At 42.2% G+C, this 22754-nt stretch overlaps 1 protein-coding gene across 3 annotated transcripts in view; it reads left to right on the top strand.

The window, feature by feature from the left end:
* Positions 1–22754, top strand: part of anapc4 (anaphase promoting complex subunit 4) — a 95680-nt gene that overhangs the window by 52385 nt on the left and 20541 nt on the right. For all 3 annotated transcript variants that reach the window (XM_067989108.1, XM_067989127.1, XM_067989118.1), the window contains exons 13-21: positions 2886–2928; positions 3137–3213; positions 11099–11199; positions 11939–11990; positions 13838–13893; positions 15993–16039; positions 19777–19833; positions 21404–21460; positions 21920–22013. In XM_067989108.1, the coding sequence (XP_067845209.1) occupies positions 2886–2928; positions 3137–3213; positions 11099–11199; positions 11939–11990; positions 13838–13893; positions 15993–16039; positions 19777–19833; positions 21404–21460; positions 21920–22013 (584 nt within the window). The remainder of the gene's footprint in view (positions 1–2885; positions 2929–3136; positions 3214–11098; positions 11200–11938; positions 11991–13837; positions 13894–15992; positions 16040–19776; positions 19834–21403; positions 21461–21919; positions 22014–22754) is intronic.

Here is a 22754-nt window from a genome sequence, read left to right on the forward strand (position 1 = left end):
GACTTTGGGGAGTCAGGAGGTGAGTCACTCGCCGCAAAATACCCAGCCTCTGACCTGCTCTTGTAGCCACAGTATTTATGTGGCTGGTCCAGTTAAGTTTCTGGTCAATGGTGACCCCCAGGATGTTGATGGTGGGGGATTCGGCGATGGTAATGCCGTTGAATGTCAAGGGGAGGTGGTTAGACACTCTCTTGTTGGAGATGGTCATTGCCTGGCACTTGTCTGGCACGAATGTTACTTGCCACTTATCAGCCCAAGCCTGGATGTTGTCCAGGTCTTGCTGTATGCGGGCTCGGACTGCTTCATTATTTGAGGGATTGCGAATGGAACGGAACACTGTGCAATCATCAGCGAACACCCCCATTTCTGACCTAATGAAGGAGGGAAGGTCATTGATGAAGCAGCTGAAGATGATTGGGCCTAGGAAACTGCCCTGAGGAACTCCTGCAGCAATGCCCTGGGGCTGAGATGATTGGCCTCCAACAACCACTATCATCTTCCTTTGTGCTAGCTTTGACTCCAGTCACTGGAGAGTTTTCCCCCGATTCCCACTGACTTCAATTTTACTAGGGCTCCTTGGTGCCACACTCGGTCAAATGCTGCCTTGATGTCAAGGGCAGTCACTCACCTCACCTCTAGAATTCAGCTCTTTTGTCCATGTCCGGACCAAGGCTGTGATGAGGTCTGGAGCCAAGAGTAAATAAGGACAAACTGTTTCCAGTGGCAGAAGGATCGATAACCAGAGGTCACAGATTTAAGGTAATTGGCAAAAGAACCAGACGCAACATGAGGAAGCATTTTTTTTCGCAGTGAGTTGTAATGATCTGGAATTCACTGCCTGAATGGGTGATGGAAGCAGATTTAATAACTTTCAAAAGGGAATCAGATAAATACTTGAAGGGAAAATATTACAGGGCTATGGGGAAAGAGCCGGGGAGTGGGACTAATTGGATGGCTCCACCAAAGAGTCCTCACAATGAGCTGAATGGCCTCTTTCTGTGCTGTATCATTCCAGGATACTAAATCCCTCCTGATCGTCCTAACTCCATCTACAGCCCTGCCACCAACTTTATGCTGTTTCGTAATCTTTTAATCCAACTTTGATTCTTTTTCTTTTACTTATAGTTTCCTCTATTTAAGCTCCCAATTAACCAATTCATTAATTGCCTCACGTCTGCTCTGTTGATGCTGGTTTTATTTAATTTATTTTGGGAAAGCCTGTTCCCCGAGGCCGAAGATCAATTTTATTTAATTAAGTTGGAAAGATGCTTACTGTTTCCCTGAAGGCCAAATTAATTAACTAATTAATTTGGGAGATTCCTGCCAAAGTCCAATTTGATTTAATGAATTGGGAGGGGGGGGGCCTCCTTCTCTCACCCTTACTTTTAAATGGTCAACCTACCAAAGGCTCATTTTATTTAATTTTAGAAATACATGTTTGCAGAGTCTTTTGTTGTAAGTCAGCAACCCGACAAAAGCTGTTATTTAATGAATTAATTTGAGTGAGGCCATTCTCTAAGGCCACTTTTCCACTTCCTCGCTGATCTTACTCCATTCTTTATCTCCATACCTCTTCATTTCCATTTATTTATTTAATCTGATGGCCTTCATCCCCCTTTTCTTCACATTTATTTTACTTAGCTCCATTGTTTCCATTTATGTACTTATTTCCATATGTTTGAGCTCTGCCCTCTCCCTGTTCCTCTGTGGCTACCTATGTCCACTTTAAGCCAGTTCCTCCCTCTGTTTCCATGTGGCTCCCTATCCACTATTTCTCTCTGGTCCTCTATACCCATTCTTCCATTGATATGTACCCCTCTCCAACTGTATTTATTGCAAACTGCAATCCTTACCTGTGTCCCAACCTACACTCTGCCTTTCCCCAAATGCCAGTACCACACTGATGCCCACTACAACTTCAGATACCCACTGTCTACCCAGTATATATTGCCTTTCTCCAAACTATTCCCTTCCCCCTCTTTCTTACTGACCCCAACTATCATTACCCACCTAATACCCACTATGCATCATCAAAACTTCTTAGTTCTCCCTTTCCCAGTCCTCACTATCCTTCTACATCAACTACTCATTATGCCCATTTGCACTTTGTAACTACTTCCTTCGCAATTACTCACTTCGCCCAACTTAATTCTTAAGTCCATGCCACTCACCTTAATTATTCATTACTACAATCTCTAGCAAATACTCCCTAACCACAGTGCTCCCTATCATGCCCCTTCTTACCCTTTCACTATTTAGGGTACTGTACTCTTTCCCCCTCCCCCCCACTTAATCTTCACTGCTTTCGTCCTCAACTACTCATTAACCTTCAGTGGTCCTCATTTCCTCAGTCACTTAAGCTACTCCCATATCATCTCCCAAAATGTGAAAAGACCAAAAGCTCCTCCCCAAACCCTATATTCTCTCATTTAATGTCACCAACAACACATCATGTCCATGTAATTATAAAACACTTTATTCTCTGACCTCCCATCAGCAACATTATGTGATAGATATATAAAATGTTGTTTTGAGCAAGATGCTGACCTAAATTTGAAAAGGAAATAACTCAGTGTTTGCAACCGTTACTTGATTTTGAAAACGCATCTGGGGGTGGGGGGAAGAGATTTCTGCTGTTAGCTATTTATAGCAAAATTGTAAATATATTCTCCATACACACATTTGCAATTTTGCTGTAGCGAGCAGTGAAAATCTTCTCTCTTGGTGACTAAACCATATTGATGCTTATGGGCTTAGGGCTCAAAATTGATTATCATGTAGCTTGCAGTTGAGCAGTTTATTACAAAGTATTGGGTAGAAATGGACAAGTAATCAAGACTTTTCCATTTTCTGGCAGTAACTCATACTTTTTGTTTTGTTTATAGTCCAGAGTTGCAGTCTTTGTTAATGAACCAGCTAACAGTTAAGGTGAGTGTATTGAAGGATCTAATTACAGAATGAGGAGAAATTCTCTGAATAAATTTTCTTGTAGTGATTTTGAATGTGCCGTTGTAAATGTCTATGGTACGGATTTCATGTCTTCATCCTAATTTCTTGATCCTTCCATTTGTGATAGGTAGAGTTGGTGGTTACTTTTTTGCCTAAACAAACATTTTGCTTTCTTTAAAACTAACAGGGTTTAAAGAAGCTTGGCCAGTCCATAGAGTCATCTTATTCTAGTATTCAAAAACTGGTTATTAGTCATTTACAAAGGTAGGGTATCATTATCCTTTTTTAATTGAGGAAGTGGGACTGTGTATATAGTTTGGGGTTATTTATTAGACTAAATTACATTTCCACGCCTTTACACTAGGTAATAGCTGTAACATATGCTTTGTCTTAACTTAAATGGTTTGTTCACATCACATTGCAATTCGCGTGAATTCTTAAGCAAATATTTTGAATATTTCCTGTGTTATTGCCAGTTTTAAAAAAACAAAGAATGCCATACTCAAAATGTTGGCTGTAAGTTTGTCAACTGAATGATATCTCGAGGAAAGATCAAAAAAATATATTTTGGAATGGAATGTAACAATGAACGGTTTGCTGCTGCATTCATACTACAGGTTATCATTGGTGTGTAGTGATTTCAGCTTTGCACTGACACTAAACTTATGGGTCAGGATTTTCCAGTTGTTCTTGCTTGGGGGTCATTTTTCTTGGGACCGTAACTCCATCTACCATAGAAATGCACTCTTGATCCCAACCAAATTTCTAGCCCCAGGGTCATTTACACGATGGAGGTGGGCTCCACAGCCTCCACTAGGAATTCAATTGAAATTGAAGTGAATCATTGCAGGGGCAGACCTCCGAGGCTTGCAGCACCGGAAGGATGAGCTGCCGGTGAAATGGTAGAAATGTTTTGAAAAATTTTCACCCTCGTGCCCTGTGCAGAGCCACACTCTTACCCTCATATTTGCAACATATTCTGCGCTGCTGAGCCAGGCCTGACCACTGGGAAATGGGAGCAATTTTCAAATCTGCTAAATAATCAATGGATAGCAGATTTAAAAATCCAAGTCATTTGGTGTAAATCAGGTGCCAAGGTCCCAAACTGACTGAAACAAAGTGGAGTGAGCTTCCTCCTCCACGGTGTCCCCTCCACTTCGCCCCAGGGTTGGCTAACCGGTCGGCAACTGACTATGGATACAGACTGACTATGGATACAGATTGCACGCATCAATGCAGGCACCGGAATGGAATACACCCAAAAAAGGAAGCCTAGGAATTTGGCTGTTAAAACAATCAGACCTCCAGGAGGGAAGGCATTCAAATTCAATAGTGGTACAGAACATGCCACTTCGTAGAAACAATGTTAAAAGTTAATCATTAAACTGGGGTGAACTATTTGTTAAGTCTGTACAACACTGCTAACATATTTAAAACTAAATGAAAGCAGTTTTGTTACAAACAGTCAACTTGCACTGAGAGTTTCTTGTTTCAACATGCAGTAGGGTGGATTTTCCGATCGGCCAATTAACAGACATAAAGCTGACGTAACTAGTTGGAAAAACAAGATGAGATCCATTGTAAATCTGAGAAGCATGACTGCTCTTGGACTGTTGGGGTATAGCTTTATTTACCCCAGTTATAATTTAACCTGTCACAGTCATTCACTAAAATTAAATACCAGACTGCACAATTGGATTGATTACTTCATTGGCAAAATTTCAAATGAGTAATAAAACCAATTGCTACTCCAGCTTGTGATCTAGTTTTAAATCAAATGTATGTACTTGTCCAGGAATACTTTGACCCATGTAGGAAAGGAAGACAAGTAATTGGAAATATATCGCCGTTCCTTCATTGTCGCTGGGTCAAAATCCTGGAACTCCCTACTGTGGGAGAACCTTCACCACACGGACTGCAGCGGTTCAAGAAGGGGCTCACCACCACCTTCTCAAGGGCAAATAGGGATGGGCAATAAATGCTGGCCTCACCAGCGACGCCCACATCCCATGAACGAATAAAAAAGAAAATTACATTGACCCTATTTTTCACTACCAACATGAAAAAAACATTTGCTACAATGCAGTTTTTTTTATTGATGTGGGCGACACTGGAAAGCAGTATTTACTGCCCGTCCCTGGGTGGCAGGTTTCTCTCCCTAAAGGACAGAAGCGAGCCAGTTGAGTTTTTACAACAATCTGGTAGCTTTCATATTCATTCATTCTGGTACTGGCCCACAAAATACAAGATTTATAGAAATTGGTTTCACAATTTGCTAGGGTGGGATTTAAACTCACGACCTGAGCGTGAGTTTAAATCCCACCCTAGCAAATTGTCCTGCACCATATACTACCATAACTTATTACACCAATTGGAAAAATTATCCATCTTGGTCCTAAATGACCTCATTACGTCAAATTTACAGAAGGCAATTCAGTCCATGTGACCTTTTGCACATAACTTTTTATTTTTACACACAGTAGGTTTTCCCTGGTTGACCACTAAACAGGTGTAAAGCAGATAGACAAAAGGGGGTTAATTTTAAACCTCAAGAACGGGGGTGGGGGCGGGAGGGGGGGTTGCTGGTGGTCAGTATAAATTGTTGCTTTCATCAGCGGGACCGCAACCCGGCTCCAAAGCGCCACTTCCAGGTTTAACCCAGGGTGTCTGGATGCACGCGCGAGCGCAGCCGAAACTCAGAAGTCGTGTTCCCTGTTAATGCCGATGGGCGGATCGTTAAAGGGACAATTTACCTACTTCAAATACTTACGGTAGGTAAGTTTTTGTCGATTCTGAACCTGAAACTAATTTTACCTTACTACACGGGTTACCCATGGCTTCTCAAACTCGCCAGTGAAACGGAGGCGAGATTCATGAAGAAGTTGATTTGGCCCTTCAAACCCATGATTGATACATCCCATGAAAAGCTCAGGGATTGCAGCTGGTCTCTCAGTTCTCTCAGGCAAATGTTTGACTGAGAGTTTTTTCTGTTGGGTTTCTATTCACTTTTCCAACCGTCACGCAATTAAATTTTAAAAACTGAAGATAATCACTTGTTAACATCCTGAATCAATGGTGAGTGTGAGCATAAGCTTATACTTCATCCCTTTCTCTGATTTTCTCCTTCTCTATCATATCTGCTGTCATAAATCTATTTTCCACACCAGAGTTCCTAAAGGTCCTTCTTTTTCCTCAGTTGAGTCTTCCCTCAGCAGTGGTTGACATGCCCTTTGATTGAATCCACCATAATACCCATATGCAGCGGAATATAACTGCCAGGGACATCCGTCATGGTTTTCACCCTTTAATGCTAATGCTAGTGCTGTATGGAAGTTCAAAATATGAAAGTTACTTATATTGCACTGATCATGAAATCCCTTTTCTTCTCTCCCTCTCCCATTCTCCCTCTCTCTTTCTCCCCATCTCTTTCATTTTCCCTCTCTCCTCTCCCTTGACATCCTCCTCTCCCCTAATCTCTCCCTCACCTCACCCTCTATCTGCCCTCTTTTGCCTCTCCCTCACTGCCTCTCCCTTCCCTACCTTTCTTCTCCCCCTCACTCAGTCTGCCTTCACTATTTTCACCCTTTCCCTTTCTCTTACCCCTCCCCTCCCTGCCTTGGTTCAAATATCTCCCTTGGTTGACGTGAAAAGTTGCATTGGTTTTGACTCCCCGTGTGCAATGCCATGGGAAATCAACTAGCAAAAACTGCAACCAATGAAAACAAATCTCTCCCCTGCAGCACCACCATTGCATCACTTTCTACATCCCCTGGTAGAATAATAAACGTTGCCTCCACACAACTGAGCAAAAAAAATAAAAATAAAAACCCACCCACTGAGCAAAGATTGGGAATCAAGCCAATGAGTATATATCCAGAAATGACCATACGGCCAAATGGATCTCCACATCATACGACCACAAGCACATAACAGAAATTCCAGGTTAGGACAACAAACCTTCTCCTCTCTGCCACTAAGCAGAAATTCTGGCATAGGATCACTAACTCTCATTCACCCCCATCTCAGAAATTTCTGGTTAGGATATTAAATCAGTCTTCATGTCGAGACCCCTCCCCCCACCGTGGTCGAGACCCCTCCCCATGTCCTCCACAGTCCACGATCTCTCCCTCCTCTCCGATTCCCAGCTGCTTTCCCTCACGACAGCCTGTCAATCTGGTTGGCTGGCTGGCCCACGGAAAACCCAAAAGAGAAATCAATTGCCTTCAATTGAGTTGCGAACGCAGAATCCAGCGCGCTCACTTTTTAAAAATTCGTTCATGGGATGTGGGCGTCGCTGGCAAGGCCAGCATTTATTGCCCATCTCTAATTGCCCTTGAGAAGGTGGTGGTGAACCGCCTTCTTGAACCGCTGCAGTTGGTGTGGTGAAGGTTCTCCTACAGTGCTGTTAGGTAGGGAGTTCCAGGATTTTGACCCAGCGATGATGAAGGAACAGCGATATATTTCCAAGTCGGGATGGTGTGTGTCTTGGAGGATAACGTGCAGGTGGTGTTTGCCCTTGTCCTTCGAGGTGGTAGAGGTCGTGGGTTTGGGAGGTGCTGTCGAAGAAGTCTTGGCGCATTGCTGCAGTGCATCCTGTAGATGGTACGCACTGTAGCCACGGTGCGCCAGGTTGACTTGCGGGGTAATCTGCCTACCCACTCAGTTCCCAGCTCCATGCTAAAATCATGCCCAAGGTGATTGAAAAATGAGCCGAATTCCATTACAATAGATTTCCACCCATTTAACATTCATTCCAGTTTTCTGGTGAGGTTTTATATTGGTGGCAGAAGTTTAACCAGTTTGCAGTTAATTATGTTCTAAATGGTGTCACTGACGCCTAATTATAAGTCCATTCCAGGCGTACTTCATTGTCCCAGAGCGCTTTACAGTCATTCTTAAAGTCATGAAAGGCACTATAGCAATGCAAGTTCTTTCTTTAGTAAGGCTGTAGGTATAAGTGTGGGGGTCTGGAGTTTATGAAGTTCCATTTAGTGGTAGACGTATGAAGCTACTGGTGTGATTGTTACATAATGATGATGCCCAAATAATGAGTGTGTGATGTACACAAAATTTAATGTCGATGGAGATAATAGGTTTTTAGAATTGTAACAGTTTATTTTCACAGTAGCTTAAGTATCCTACTACATACGAATTAAGAGCAGGAGTAAGCTATTCGGCCCCTCGAGCCTGCTCTGCCATTTGATAAGATCATGGCTGATCTGATTGTGACCTCAACCCTACTTTCCCGTCTACCTACTATAACCTTTGACTCCCTTGTTAATCAGGAATCTATCTAACTCAGCCTTAAAAATATTCAATGACCCTGCCTCTCTGGGGAAGGGAGTTCCACAGACTCACGACCCTCTGAGAGAAAAAATTTCTCATAACCTCCGTCTTAAATGGGAGACCCCTTATTTTTAAACTGTGGCCCACAAGGGGAAACATCCCCTCAACATCTACTCCTTCTAGTCCCCTCAGGATCTTATGTTTCAATAAGATCACCTCTCATTCTTCTAAACTCCAGTGTATACAGGCCCAACTTGTCCAACCTTTCCTCATAAGATAACCCCCTCATCCCAGGAATCAGTCAAGTAAACCTTCTCTGAACCGCTTCTAAAGCACTTATGTCCTTTCTTAAATAAGGAGACCAAAACTGCACACAGTATTCTAGATGTGGTCTCACCAATGCCCTGTACAAATGTAGCAAAACATCTCTACTTTTATATTCCATTCCCCTTGCAATAAATTACAACATTCCATTTGCCTTCCTAATCACTTGCTGTACCTGCATACTAACTTTTTGTGATTCATGTACGAGGACATCCAGATCCCTCTGTACCTCAGAGTTCTGAAATCTCTCTCCATTTAAATAAGATACTGCTTTTCTATTCCCCCTGCCAAAGTGGACACGTTCACATTTTCCCACATTATACTCCATCTGCCAAATTTTTGCTTACTCACTTAACCTATCTTTATCCCTTTGCAGACTCCTTGGGCTCGATATTACCAGGGCGGCGGGTTTGCGGCGGGGAGGTCTATTGGGCGCGTGGGTAACGCATCCGGTGAAATCAGTCAGCCCCGCGCGCAATCGCAGGCTGATTGGATCCACTTACCTGGTCTTCCGGGTTCCCCGCTGCTGAGCTGTGCGTCGGGCGGACTGCGCATGCACAGTAAGGTCTGTCAGCTGGAGGAGCTCTATTTAAAGGGGCAGTCCTCCACTGACTGATGCTGCAAGAAATAGGAAACATTACAGCATGGAGCAGCCCAGGGGGAAGGCTGGTCCCAGGTTTAATGATGCCTCACTCCAGGTATCATTAGATGGGGTGAGGAGGAGGGGGAGGACAGAGATTTCCCCCCCCCCCCAAGCGGGGCGGGAGGAAGTGGCCTGCCTCTGCCACCCAGAAGGCCTGGCTCGAGGTGGCAGAGGAGGTCACCTGCACCACTAACATATCGCCCACCTGCAAAAAGTGCAGGAGGCGCTTCAATGACCTAAGTAGGTCAGCGAAAGTGAGTACACTTACTCATTCCTTTACACTCCGTCTGCCACATCACCGCCCCCACCCCACACCTCCTTCTGCACTGCCAACATTACTCTGTCACATCACCCCTCACACCCACTCAAAGCTCATCCTCATCTTACCTGCACTTACTCATCTCGCCAGTACTCATCCCGTCACTACCACTCAACCCAATCCTCATACAATCTCATGGCTCTATCTCAAACTCACCTGCCACTACCGTGCTGCAGCCACAGGGCATGCATCACATGTGCAGTAGGCAGCGTAAGGCAAACGTGTCATGAGCATGAAGGGGATGCACGAGGGTGTTTGAGGGTTTGTCATGGTTTTTACTTATATTTAATTTCCGATCAACCACATCACATATTGGCACCACTACTGCCACGTCTTTGTGAATCTTGTCTGGTTTGTGCAATAATGCCCTTTCCTGGGGATCACAATGAAGACCCACAACTGATGCCACCCATTGTGTCACTGCAGAATGGGTGTAGGTGTATTTGCAGGGCTCTTTTGTGCAGACGACTGAGAGACGTCGGCGATGTCCCCGGTGGCACCCTGGAAGGATGCGGAGGAGAAGTTGTTGAGGGCAGTGATGACTTTGACAGCGACAGGTAAGAAGATGGTGCTCGGGCCAGCCGGGAGCAGCTTGGCATGAAGGAGGCTGCAGATGTCCACGACATCATGTCGAGTGACTCTGAGCCTCCGTGTGCACTGCTGCTCAGAGAGGTCCAGGAAGCTGAGCCTCGGTCTGTGGACCCTGTGGCGAGGGTAGTGCCCTCTGCGACGCATCTCTCTCTGCGGTTGCCCTCCCTCCTGCTGTACAGGTGGATGTGTCACAGCACTGTGTTGTGGAGCTCCACGTGTCAGAGGTGGCCGGCGAGGCTGGTGATGCTGTTCGCCCTCCGAGGAGGTCATGACTGCAGCTACGCCGGCCCCCATCCGGAAGATGTACATCTGAGGGGGGGTCCGCAAGGTAGGTACATGTGTCTGGACACCAGGGTAAGTGTGCAAGTTGGTGAATTTTGTTGTTAGGAGGAGGGTGGTGTGGAGGCCAAACTTTGTCCAAAGAGACAGAGTGGCCTCCTGCAATGAGTGAGGGTCTCCCCGCTCCCCCCCCCCACCCCAGCTGCCACAGGCTGATGGCTGTAACACGTCCATTTGAACTGGGAGTGTTTCCCCCAGTATGGGAAACAGTCCCAGTTGTTTGCAAAATCCCACCCCATGTAAAATATCTCCTTAATCAAGTCTCTAAACGACCTGAAATACCTAAATAAATAGCTTAAGTGGCACCCCGCTGGCTTTAATTGCCTGCGGGAGTCCCACAGCGGGGGCTGCACGCACACGTCAGCGCATCCGTGGGAAACCCGGAAGTGGGCGGGTTGGAGCCGGGCTCCCGACCCGCCCCGGGAATCCCCAATTTTTGGAGCCCCCCCCCCCCACCCCGCCTGGAACGCACCCGATAGCGGGTGCTAAAATCGACCCCCTTATGTCCTCTTCAGAACTTACTTTCCTACCTACTGTATCTGTTAATAATTTCAGGATGCAGAATTAAGTTATGATTTGCAATCTTTTCTTTTATCTTGTTAAGCTGATTTTCTTATTTTGTCTTTCTGTCTTGCTGTCACACACAGTGGTTCGGAGGCTCTCCTGTACCATTTAAATGAGCTAAAGGGAATGGCTATGTGGAAACAGAAATACCAACCTTTAGGGTTAGATGTGCCAGCCATAGAAGGTACATTCTAAATGTTTTTAAGCCTTTAAATGCTGAATACTATTTCAGTTTTACAAAGTATCTGACCTTTATGGTAAAACAATAAAAAAAATAACTTTGTGAGTATTAAGGAACTGTAGAAGTCTTTATTCTCGGTGTTGTTTAAATTACTTGTTTTACTTCTGTGCAGAATTCTGTTGTTTAAAATAGATATTCTTGATATTTTAAACATTTGTTTGTGAACTACAAAGTGCGAGGATTGCACTAATGACATTAATTTCTTTTTTTAAAGGAATGCGCTCAAGGTGCTCTATCCTTGAATTTTACAAATTCTCCTTTCTTTTTGTTTACTATTCACACACTGGCTGACCTCTTTATTGGAGCTATTATTGATTAATTCCTGGCTTGTATTGAGGTATTATGTGCCAACATAACACACACCATTTTTTTGGCTGATGAGACACAGAGGCAGCCTGCTCCCAGGACTTATTCAGTGCTTCTCTGTTTGACCTAGGTATTATCACATGTTACAATTACAGGTGTAAACGCAATCCAGGGTCACTTGCAGTCCAATTACAATCTCCATTACACTCCCCAAGCACTTAATGTTAAGACACGGAAACTTGCAGTTTAGGAATCAAGGCCATAACACTGTCTTACCACTCATTGATGTGCATATTGGAACACCACCAAATCACCACATTTTGTTGTTTTATTTGTCAGTACTTGTCCTAAGCAAATTATTTGTTCTCTTTCAAAGATGCCATAAATGCTGTGGGAACATTTATCCTGAAAGCAAATGAGCTGTTACAGTAAGTACAAATGAAAGAAGGTGAGATGTATGTGCGTGCTTCTTTGTATACAGAAGCTGGTTCACCAGTAGCAAGTGAAAAGTGCAATTGGGCAGCCAGTATTACCTTAGCTGTAACAACAGTGAATGATGAGAAATGAGTGCCTTGCAAAGATAGGTAGGTACCTGTGGTTACTCCTGTGGAATGGCCTACTCCTGCTCCTATCTGTTATGGTCTTATGGTTGAAACCCATAGTTCAGGGTGTGACAAATTCTGTAATGTATGGCATACTAAAGGATTATAGGTCGAAGTACATTTAAATAAGTACTCTTATTATTCCTACATATGTAGCTATTTTCTTAAAAAAAAACTTCCACCTGTTAAAAATATTGTCCTGCACGGCACCCCCGAGAAATTCTGACATTTCAAGTTGAGTGAAGACATTGATTCCTTCTCTCTGTTGTCAATGAAAAGGTAATCTGAAAGGATGTAGAGCAGCATATTTTTGGTAATGCATCTAACTTATATGAATAATATTTTAGTATTAAATATGAACTTTTCATAAGAGTTAGCAGTTGAGGGCATTTGCTTGAAAACCCAAATGAGGTTAGGTTTCAAAATTGTCAATGGATTTTCAAAGAAAATGGCAGAGGAAGAGGGAAAATAGGCATTAAAGGAGAAGTTGGGACGTAAATTCAAAGGACTTATCGATAAAAGATGAAGTGTAGCAGGAGGGAAGATATTAGGGGCATACTTGGAAATGAGGGAAATTAATTTTTTCTATGTGTACTTCAATATTTGGGTGCTATCGTATAGACTGTTTAGAATAACGCTTATAAATGGTGAAAGCAAAATTGGCAAAAGTCAAATGCGTGCACACATTTTCAGGCACCTCTTTTGTCCTCCTACTGGGAAGTGTCCCAAGTTGTAAAGGGGGTGGCTTTACCAGCAGAAAGATGAACAATCTCTCCTCCCCCTTGAAAGAGGAGGCCTGAACCTTAGTCCACTCCCCGGTGCAATGAGTGAAGGAAAGTGCCGTAGTAAGCTAAGAGCCTCCACACCATTGAGCCTAGTGTGAATTCTTATCTAAATTAGACTGAACCCCCCCACCCCCCTCATAACGCAGCTGGAGCACTTGAGCAGCTTTTCAGTCACAGCAAGAGTGTTAGGAACAGCCTTAAAAAGAAATGTTAATTGTCCTCCTGGGTGGCCCTTTCTTTCCAACAGGGCCAGCCTTTGTCATTCCACTTCCATTTGTTTGGCCTCCAAAGAACTAATCAGAAGGGCTGTTTTGCCCAACTGATTTTACTACTAAAAAAGCCAACCATCTAAGTGCAGCCAGCAGTCCTTTACTTGTTCCTGGCACCTGATGATATGACCCGACATTTGTGGCGCTCCCAGTGCACCATGTGCTAAACCCCAGGAGTGGCACAGAAATATTTCGCTGAGTTGACCCCTTGTTACTATCATGGTCAAATCATTTATAAAATAATTCCAAGAGTTCTTAATGTGTATGTATATATATTGAACCTGATTTTATACAATTCCTCCCCCTCCCCTCTACCTAATGGTCCATCTTTTATTAAATGGAAGTGTGGAAAATTTGTCACTGTCTCCTATAAACTTGAATCTTCATTGCTGCTTTCCCTGCTGGGTGGTGCTACACCATATCAGAAACCAAGAAATATTGGTTGGAACTGAAAATTAGTCACAAGTGAAAAAGATAATGGAACTAAATGTAGAATTCCATAGAATTTACCAAAGTAATTTAATGACCAATTCCAAAATACTATCTTTAATACAGGATTTGAATGCAACCATTAATAAGAAATTTGATTATAATATTAAGATGTCCTGTTCTCTTTCAGGGTTATAGACAGTAGTATGAAAAGCTTCAAGGCATTTTTCCGATGGCTATATGCAGGTGAAGAAAAACTCATTTACTTCCACATTCTATTTAACACTGCAGTTCTATCATAGTGTCATTTTTAATGTTGCATCATTTGTGGGCCCTTGACTTAGATCCAGCTAGCAAGATGGAATGAAAGATGAGCTGTTAAGCAGAAGAGTCTAATTCAGCATTATTAGTACTACTTTGGACAAGGTTTAAGCACATTATGCGCATTGTCAGCATGATTTAAGAGGAGCTGCACCAGAAATGGATATGTTTGACGTTACTGAATGCAGAGTTGGAAAAATGTTCACTGCATTATCATCTTTCACTGATAGAAATTGTCAACAAAAGTAAAGCATGGTCAGAGGTTGGTAGCGGACTTGTTTTTAAAACCGATTTTGTGCAGTTCCATATTGTCAGTTAAGTAAATATTTAACCAATCAATCATCATGAAAAAACTTGATTCTGGTCATCACTAACCAAAAAATGAATAAATATAGTGAGCCAGCTTTAGAGCAATTGTTTTCCAGGAAAAAGCTGATTGCAAACAATCTTGAAATTAATGAAAAGCTCTGATTTAATGAAGAAATTGTATTTTATATCTGCATTCTGTTATATATTTCTCATATACTTTCAAAAATTTGTTCTCAAGATATGGGGGACACTGGCAAGACTGCATTTATTGCCCGTCTCTAGTTGCCCTGAGAAGGTGGTGGTGGGCCTTCTTGAACCGCTGCAGTCCTTGCAGTGATGGTGCATCCATGATATTGACCCAGGAATGATGAAGGAACAGCGATATATGTCTAAGTCAGGATGGTGTGTGACTTGAAGGGAACTTTAAGGTGATGGTGTTCCCGCAGTGTTGCTGCTCTTGGTGGCTGAAGTTTAAGTGGGGGAGGTGTGTAGATGTAACCTTGGTGAGTTGCTGCAGTGCATCCTGTAAAAAAATACATACTGCAGTCACAATGTGCCAGTGATGAAGGGGATAGATATCGAGTCCAGTGGCAGGGCTACCGATCAAGCAAACTACTCTATGCTGGATGCTGTCAAGTTTCTTGAGTGTACTCATCCATGTAAGCTTCTAATCAATGGTAACCCCAAGATGTTGATGATGGGAGCTTTGGCAGTGGTGATGCTAAGTACTGCTGTAGGTGAACTGAACTGAATACTATGGAATCATCAGTGAACAGCTCAACTCCTGACATGATGAAGGTGAAGATGGTTGGGCTGAAGACATTTTCCTGAGGAGCTCCTGCAGCAATGGCCTAGGGCTTCGATGTCTTGCCTCCAACGACCACAACCAATTTCCTTCATTGTCAGATATTACTCCAACCACAGAAGGGTTTTCCCATTTACCTCAGTTTTACTAGGGTTCCTTAGTGCCATACTTGGTCAAATACTGCCATGATGTCAAAGTCAGTCACTCTGGAATTCAGTAAGTACTATACATTGAGCACCTCAGTCTCATTCCCATTAGAGTCTCATTCCTTCAGGTATTAATGAAGATTTAAAAAATCTTCATTAATACCTCTGGAATTCAGTAAGTACTATACATTGAGCACCTCAGCGTCATTTTCTGCAACAAGCCCATCAAATTCTGCATGAGAATGTAAATTGTGTTTCACGTCTGTCCAGAGTTAATGACAGAAACTGCTAGAAAGCACTCAGCAGGTCAGACAGCAATTTCTATTTTTGTTTCAGATTTCCACCATCCGCATTATTTGCTTTTGCTTCAGGGTTAAAGACAACTCAATATAATAAATATTTTTAAAATACCACCTCAATATAGTACGTTTTTAAAAATATATACACAACTTTTTTTTAGCTAAAAAATCAATTATTTTAAACTATTCTAGGTTCCAGTAAGTAGCCCATGAGCTTCTCAGATGTTTACAATAATGGCTGCCCCTTAACCTCTAGTTGTCTAAGTTGATTTTTCACCTAACAACGTGAGGTTAAGTAGCAGCTTGCTAAACTGATCATTTTGTTTCAAGTGGCAGTAAGTGCAGCATTGTGTCTCATAATAGTGTGAGTAGATAAGTATTATCTGAACATTTTAATGAAAAAAAGATACAATATTGCTACAAATGCTAATCGTATGTGGTAATCAGACTCATTTTGTTTTTCAGCAATGTTGAGGATGTCTGATGATCATGTTTTGCCAGAGCTAAACAAGGTAAATTGCAGGAGTTCATTCAAAGCTGCAGAGTTGCATTGTGATTTGTAATATCAACAACAGCTAAAACAACCTGCATTTTTACAGGGCCAGATTTTGCTGCATCAGCCATTAGTTAGACCTGCCCTTGCACCCATCAGCTCAAAACACTTTTGCTTACAAAGTTGCTGAAAGTGTGAGCTGATAACAGCGGAGCAAGGGAAACAGGGCATCTTGGACCTGAGTGGTTAAGGAGATACACAGTTGCTTGCCCTATTCAATCAGATTGAAGGATTGAGGAATGAACAGCGGAAGGACTGAAAAGGAAGTAAATTATAGTGCATTAATTCAATGTGAAATCAGGTACAGAAAGAGAAATAGAGAGGGAAAGAAAGATTGGATTAAGAGAGAAAAAGGAGACAGAAAGGAAACGTTAAAAACATTTTTTACATTTTTTTAAATCTTCATTAATACCTGAAGGAATGAGACTCTAAATTTGTAATAGTTAATTTTCAGTGCCAGAGAGGTTGACTGGCAGTAATTAACACTTGTCACGTTGTCAAAAGGGTACTTAGACTTGAAATGGCAAGACTTAACTTTCTGTGGCGAATTTAGTTCGAATCTACCAGGCAAATACAGCAACTTCATGACGTTCAGTGCATGTCAATGACGAGGCAGACAGTGAAATACCGTTTTTGCGAAGCTAACAGCAGAGCAGCACAACTCGGACAGCAACTTTTGAATATTGGCATTTAACTGCGTATCTACTCCTCGCCTAAAATTGCTGTACCATTTACACTTAAATGACGGCAAACACCATTAGCCACACCATTAATTTGACAGCAAAATCTGGTTCATAGTATTGTTAACAGAGGAATCTTCCAAGGTGCTTCCAAGACGCGGATGGCAAAAAAAATGACACCTAAACCAAAAGAGATACTAGGAGGAGTGACCAAAAACCTAGTCATATAAGTGTGTTTTGAAGGAGGAGAGGGAGATGGAGACGCAGAGGGCTTTAGGGAGGAAATTCCAAAGAGTAGGGCTTAGGCAGCTGAAGGCGTAGCCGCCAATGGTGGGTTGAAAGGGATGGGGAGATGCACAAGAGGCCAGTCAAAGGAACAGAGAGTTTAGGGAGGATATTATAGGGCTGGAGAAGTTTAGAGATGAGAAGTGAAGCCAAGGTGAGATTTAAACACGAGCATAAGTGATGCTGCTTTGCGGCCTAGCAGTAAGGAAGGCCTAACCTGGCAGGTCTCAGTACAGGTAGGAAAATTGAAGATTTTTTCCCAAGAATTTTATTTTGAAGTAAGTGGGAGTTAAATTGGTTGACCCCCGAAAACAGGCGCTGGGATCAGGGTGCGCAATTAACTCACGTGTGGTCGTTGAGATGCAGGCAGCACGTAACATTCGTGTTGCCTGTGGTTTTACATGATTGCTGCGTGCAGCCAGCACAGCTATTGAGTGGCTGTTCACCAGCAGGGAGCCCAGACATCACAAGAGGCTACCACTTAAAGGCGGCTAGCACCACTTAAAGGCAGCCTGCACCTCTTAAAGGGGTGGTGCACTATGGCTGGTAGAAGTCAATGATGAAGTCAATCTGTGCTGCAAGATAGTGAAGCATGGTAATGAAGGGAATTATGGAATTTTTAATGAGCAGCAACTTGGCTGCTCAAAGTTTGCGGGACTCTTATATTTTCAAAGTATAAGATATGGGTCTGAACGGAGATCAGACATCGCACATGTAAAACACAGATACAGGTCCTGTCCTTAAGTTTACAAATTGTTGAGTTCCTTCAAAACAGTGAATAAAGGTTGCTCACAACTACATCCCATATCCTCCAATCTGCACACCAGACCCCGCCGATCTGAGTTTGTACTGGGCCGGCGAGAGAGCGTGCACCAAGGTTCTCTGATGATACATTAGAGGCCTTGGTGCAAGAGGTGGACAGAAGGAGGGGCATCCTATGTCCACAGTGGAGCAAGAGGCTCTCCAGACATATGCTCCCGAGGCAGTAGGGGACAAGGTCAATGCCAGGAGCATAGCACCACGAACATGGATGCAGTGCAGGAAGAAGTGCAGTGATTTGACATGAGTGGTCAAGGACCGTGAGTTCAACTGTCAAGTGGCATATCCGACCAACTGCACCACTAGCTGCATCCACTGCGCCACACACTACACCCACCTACCAACAAACTCTTTCAATCAGTACTCAATATTTCCAATCAGATGCTTCATCTCACCTTCACACATTACCACTGTTGCAAGCTGCACACCCACAACAAACAGGTCACACACATTGGGAGCTATTCAACCATGACAGCCATGTCACCCAAACATCTTGCAGGATGCTCACCGACACACTTCCTGCTTTCTTGCAGGAGAAGGTGGCGCATAACAGGAGGCAGCAAGTGGCAGTGGCTCCATGGAACATGAACCTGCTGTCCTCTCTCAGGATGACAGCATTCCTGTGCCACTCTGCCAGTGCCCTTGCTATTGCCTATCAGCAGACCACTCCCTGTAGAATATTGAAACTATATTATAGGAACAGGAGTAGGGCATTTAGCCCCTCAAGCCTGTTCTACCATTCAAGGAGAGCATGGCTGTTCTGTGCACTAACTCCATATTCCTGCCTTAGCCCCATATCCCTTAATATCTGTGGTTAACAAAAAGCTATCAATCTCAGATTTAAAATTAACAATTGAGCTAGCATCAACTGCCATTTGCAGAAGATAGTTCCAAACTTCTACCACCCTTTGCATGTAGATGCGTTTTCTAACATCACACCTGAAAGTCCTGGCTCTAATTTCTAGTCTATGTCCCTTCGTCCTAGTATTCATATTTTGGAGAACTCCAAAAACAGGTGCAAATGCAACAGCATCCAGAAGCAATAATCCAGCAACGAACCTGTAACTCCTGTATGATCCCTTTAAATAACTCGGTGGCGTTTAAGACCTGTTCAGCTGTGCAAGGTTAAGACAGTGGAATTCCAAAATCGCATCTGTCCCTTTAAATCAGCGTTGCACACTGATCTACCGCATAATCTTCCAACTTTACATGCTGCCGGTGTTTGTTAAGTGCGGGTGCGCAATCACCCTTACCAATATGACATCCTGCGCACATCATGCCGGAAGTGTACGTGCACATCTCGGATGTCACTTTCGGTGCTTGGGAGTCCGCGTAGCACCTACACAACAGGCGCTATGTGGCCCAATTTAGCCCTCTATAAAATGGGGAAGTACATGGAATAAAAAAGGCACTACTTCGCCTCCTCAAAATTTTCTTCCATTTTAAGACTTGGTCCTTGAAAGGTGGACAAAATAACCAAATGTGAAACACTGCCTATCATTGACCAACTGTCTCTTGTACAGATTTAACCAAGCTACACCTATACTGTAAGAAAAAGAAAACATCTAGAAGTCTGAAACAAAAACAAAATGCTGAAAATACACAGCAAGCCAGTGAGCCTGTAAAGATAAAAGACAGGTTAACATTTCGGGTGTGTAACCCTTCAACGGAACAGAACTATGGTGTAATTTGTTGCTTCCAAAGAATGCTGAACTTTATTAAGTAAAATTAGTCTTTGTTTTTGGAAGAAAGTTAAATGGCAAATCAGTGTAAACCATATCATTAGACACCAACTTAAAAGTGTAAATCCAGGATGGTGGAACTATTGAAGACTATTCAATCGAAAGGAAACTTAGTTGTTTACTATTTACATCAATCCCTTGATTTTAATTTTCTTTTTTTGAAAACACAGATGACACATAGAGATGTAGCCTTTGTTGCTGACTTCCTGTCTGAACACTTTAAAGAGGTACATTTTTAAGTGTAATTATTCCTCATTCATTCAGTTTCCATACAAAGCTAGGATTTACAATTATCCATTGGAGGAAAGGGGGAAGTGCCAAAGAACTCTACTCCTTTAGGAAATTCATGACCTTCCAGAGCCTTGCTGTAAAATCATGTATCTACAACATTCTCTGTAGTAATTCAGTAAGGACTTTTTGGTAGTTTTGATATTTTTTGACAGTTTCATTCAAAGGTTACCAATGCCACCTTGTTGGCCAATGATTGTTCTTGGAATTTCCATTCCTAGGAAAAGGACTCTTTTTGGTAAGCAAATTGAAGCTACCTTGGAGGGCTTCTAAAAGCACCAATGACGCTATTCCCAATATGGCTTCTCAAATATGTAGCCTGTCCATTTCAGCAAACAGTCCTCCTAATTGTCTTTGAGGGCAAGCACCCATCCTTTCAGGCCAAAAGAAACTTTCTGACAGCGTTCAAATAATCCATTTAATGTGGACAGCAAGGATCATCATTTATCTTCCTGTGTCATTCAATGACAGGGCAGAAGCTGGCAGGGAAAGTTAGAGTTCATTCTACTTGCATTCCATAGGCCAACTTATTGAGGACTTTTTCTCTACTATCTGTAAGTCAGTTAACAGGAGTACACTTTCAACAAGCATTATTGTCTTAAGTTGACAACTCAAGGTAATGGAGCATTAAAGCAATATGGTGCTTTAAGGCAGCCGTAACATTTAGATCCACTGCCTGTTTCTGTCCTCCTTTACATAAGAACATAAGAAATAGGAGCAGGAGTAGGCCAATCGGCCCCTTGAGCCTGCTCCGCCATTCAATAAGATCATGGCTGATCTGATCCTAACCTCAAATCTAAATTCATGTCCAATTTCCTGCCCGCTCCCCGTAACCCCTAATTCCCTTTACTTCTACATGATTTGGTATGATCCTAATTGTGTGTGAAAACAGAAGATGCGGAGACTTCTGGATTACCTACTAGATAGGTCTGGTCTTCCCCTTTCATCTGAATGTTCACCCTCTTGACCTGGCTACACCTTGATTCTTCTCTTCATGTGGTGCTGTTTGGAGCTGTTGGGTTTATTTTGTGTTATATTGCTCACACTGTCACTTGAGGTCAGTACTGCCTCCTTCAGCCAAAAACGTAAAGGTATAGTTCAGAATGAGGCTTTGTATACAATGGTGTGGAGAAAAATCACCTTAATAACAAGACTAAAACATGAATCTCTGAAAGGTCATTGATTTCTTTTCCCTCTGAATAATAGTAAATCCTAATTCTCATTAGAGATTGAACAGCTGTCAAATAATGAGGAAGGGCATACCTATTAGGTAATCTCAGATTTTCAAGAAGTGCAGTTCAGTTTATTTAGATAAATTATGCTAGTGATTTTCAGTATACTGATGCTTATATAATTGTGGGAATATAAACTGAGGGAATGCAACCTTTTCATGTTGGATAAAAGTACAATTTTGATTATAATCTATACCACAGTTGTTCTTGTAGATTATTTAGCAGAAAATGTCACTGTGCTGATTTTCAATCAAGTTTTGTCTCTTATTTCTTGAAGGCACCAGAGCTTTATGATCAAAAGGGTCAATATTTTAATGTGGAGAGAGTTGGCCAGGTATGCCATTTTTCTAATAATTAAGCTTTGTCTGGCTTAATATTTGGTGATACTGATTTTCAAAATACTGAAGTATTTTAAATCATGTATTTTTAATTTACATCAATAGTGTGTCTTAAGTGTCTTACTTTCTGTTTACAACTTGAGAATGATGTGCTGAATTTTTATTCAAGTTTACAAGTCAATAGGAGAAAAAGGACTGGTATTTCCCATAATTATTTTACAATGTTTAGCATACTGTATACATTGTAGTTGAAGCCTGAAGAAATTTTAGATAACTTATGTATTCTTGTAAGTGTGCAATTGAACTTTGATTGATTTTGATTAAGCTGCAAAAGAATAAATGTTATTTGCATCTATTATATTTCACTCCTCTCCAGAAAGTCATGCCTTCTGGGTATTTCAGTATTGAATTGGACATTGTTTAACTCTGCACAGTTGCAATTTATGTTTTTGCAGTATTTAAAAGATGAGGATGATGACTTAGTAACTCCTCCAGAGACTGAAGGAAATCCATGGTTTTCCTTCTTACAAAACAGTGTCCATCTTAAAGGTACAAATATTGTTTAGTACTTCTAATTCAAAGTTTGTGTTAAAAGGGAGACTAAACTCTAGGACTTGGGGGTTAAAATCTAGATCAGACTGTTTTATGGGTTGATAGTTTTCTCTGCTAGCAGTTTGAATAGCCACAAATAAGTTTCTAATGCCATGGTCCTAATTTAGCACAAATTGACAATTCTACTAAGGCTAATGTTAACTGGAAAATATCCTACTTCTGCTTCAAGGGTTACAAAATGACACAAAATTAATTTAAAACAGAAGTTTATTGTATTAGTATGCTGTTTTATAATTGGTTTCTGTTACAAATTCCCGGTCTGTACTCTTGAGTTCAACATCACTGATGTAAGCAGACTCCGCGTTCCCTATGAACAGGAGTGTAGCTTTACTACCCAGTATCGAGTTACCTGGGAAGCATAACAATAAGATCCCTCATTGTTTGTATTGGATGCTGTGATTTTGCTTGTGCTGCCACATGCATTTCTTCTACCTTTCAGCAAGTAGACTGAAAAACACTCTAGTGGAACAAAGCCAATTGTAAACCAACTAATTTATTCTACATATACTGTATGATGAACAAAATACCGTTTTCACAGCATGATTTGCCAATTTCCTATTGCTCCCCATAACAGCAAAATAATAAATTAGGTGAACTTTGCCCATTTGATATGGCCCTTCCTCACTTTATAACTCAGCATTGCTGAGCTACCTGGCAATAACTTTAGAAAGTGAGGTG

This window comes from Heptranchias perlo, chromosome 1 (genome assembly GCF_035084215.1).
Source record: "Heptranchias perlo isolate sHepPer1 chromosome 1, sHepPer1.hap1, whole genome shotgun sequence".
In the NCBI taxonomy this organism is placed as follows: domain Eukaryota; kingdom Metazoa; phylum Chordata; class Chondrichthyes; order Hexanchiformes; family Hexanchidae; genus Heptranchias; species Heptranchias perlo.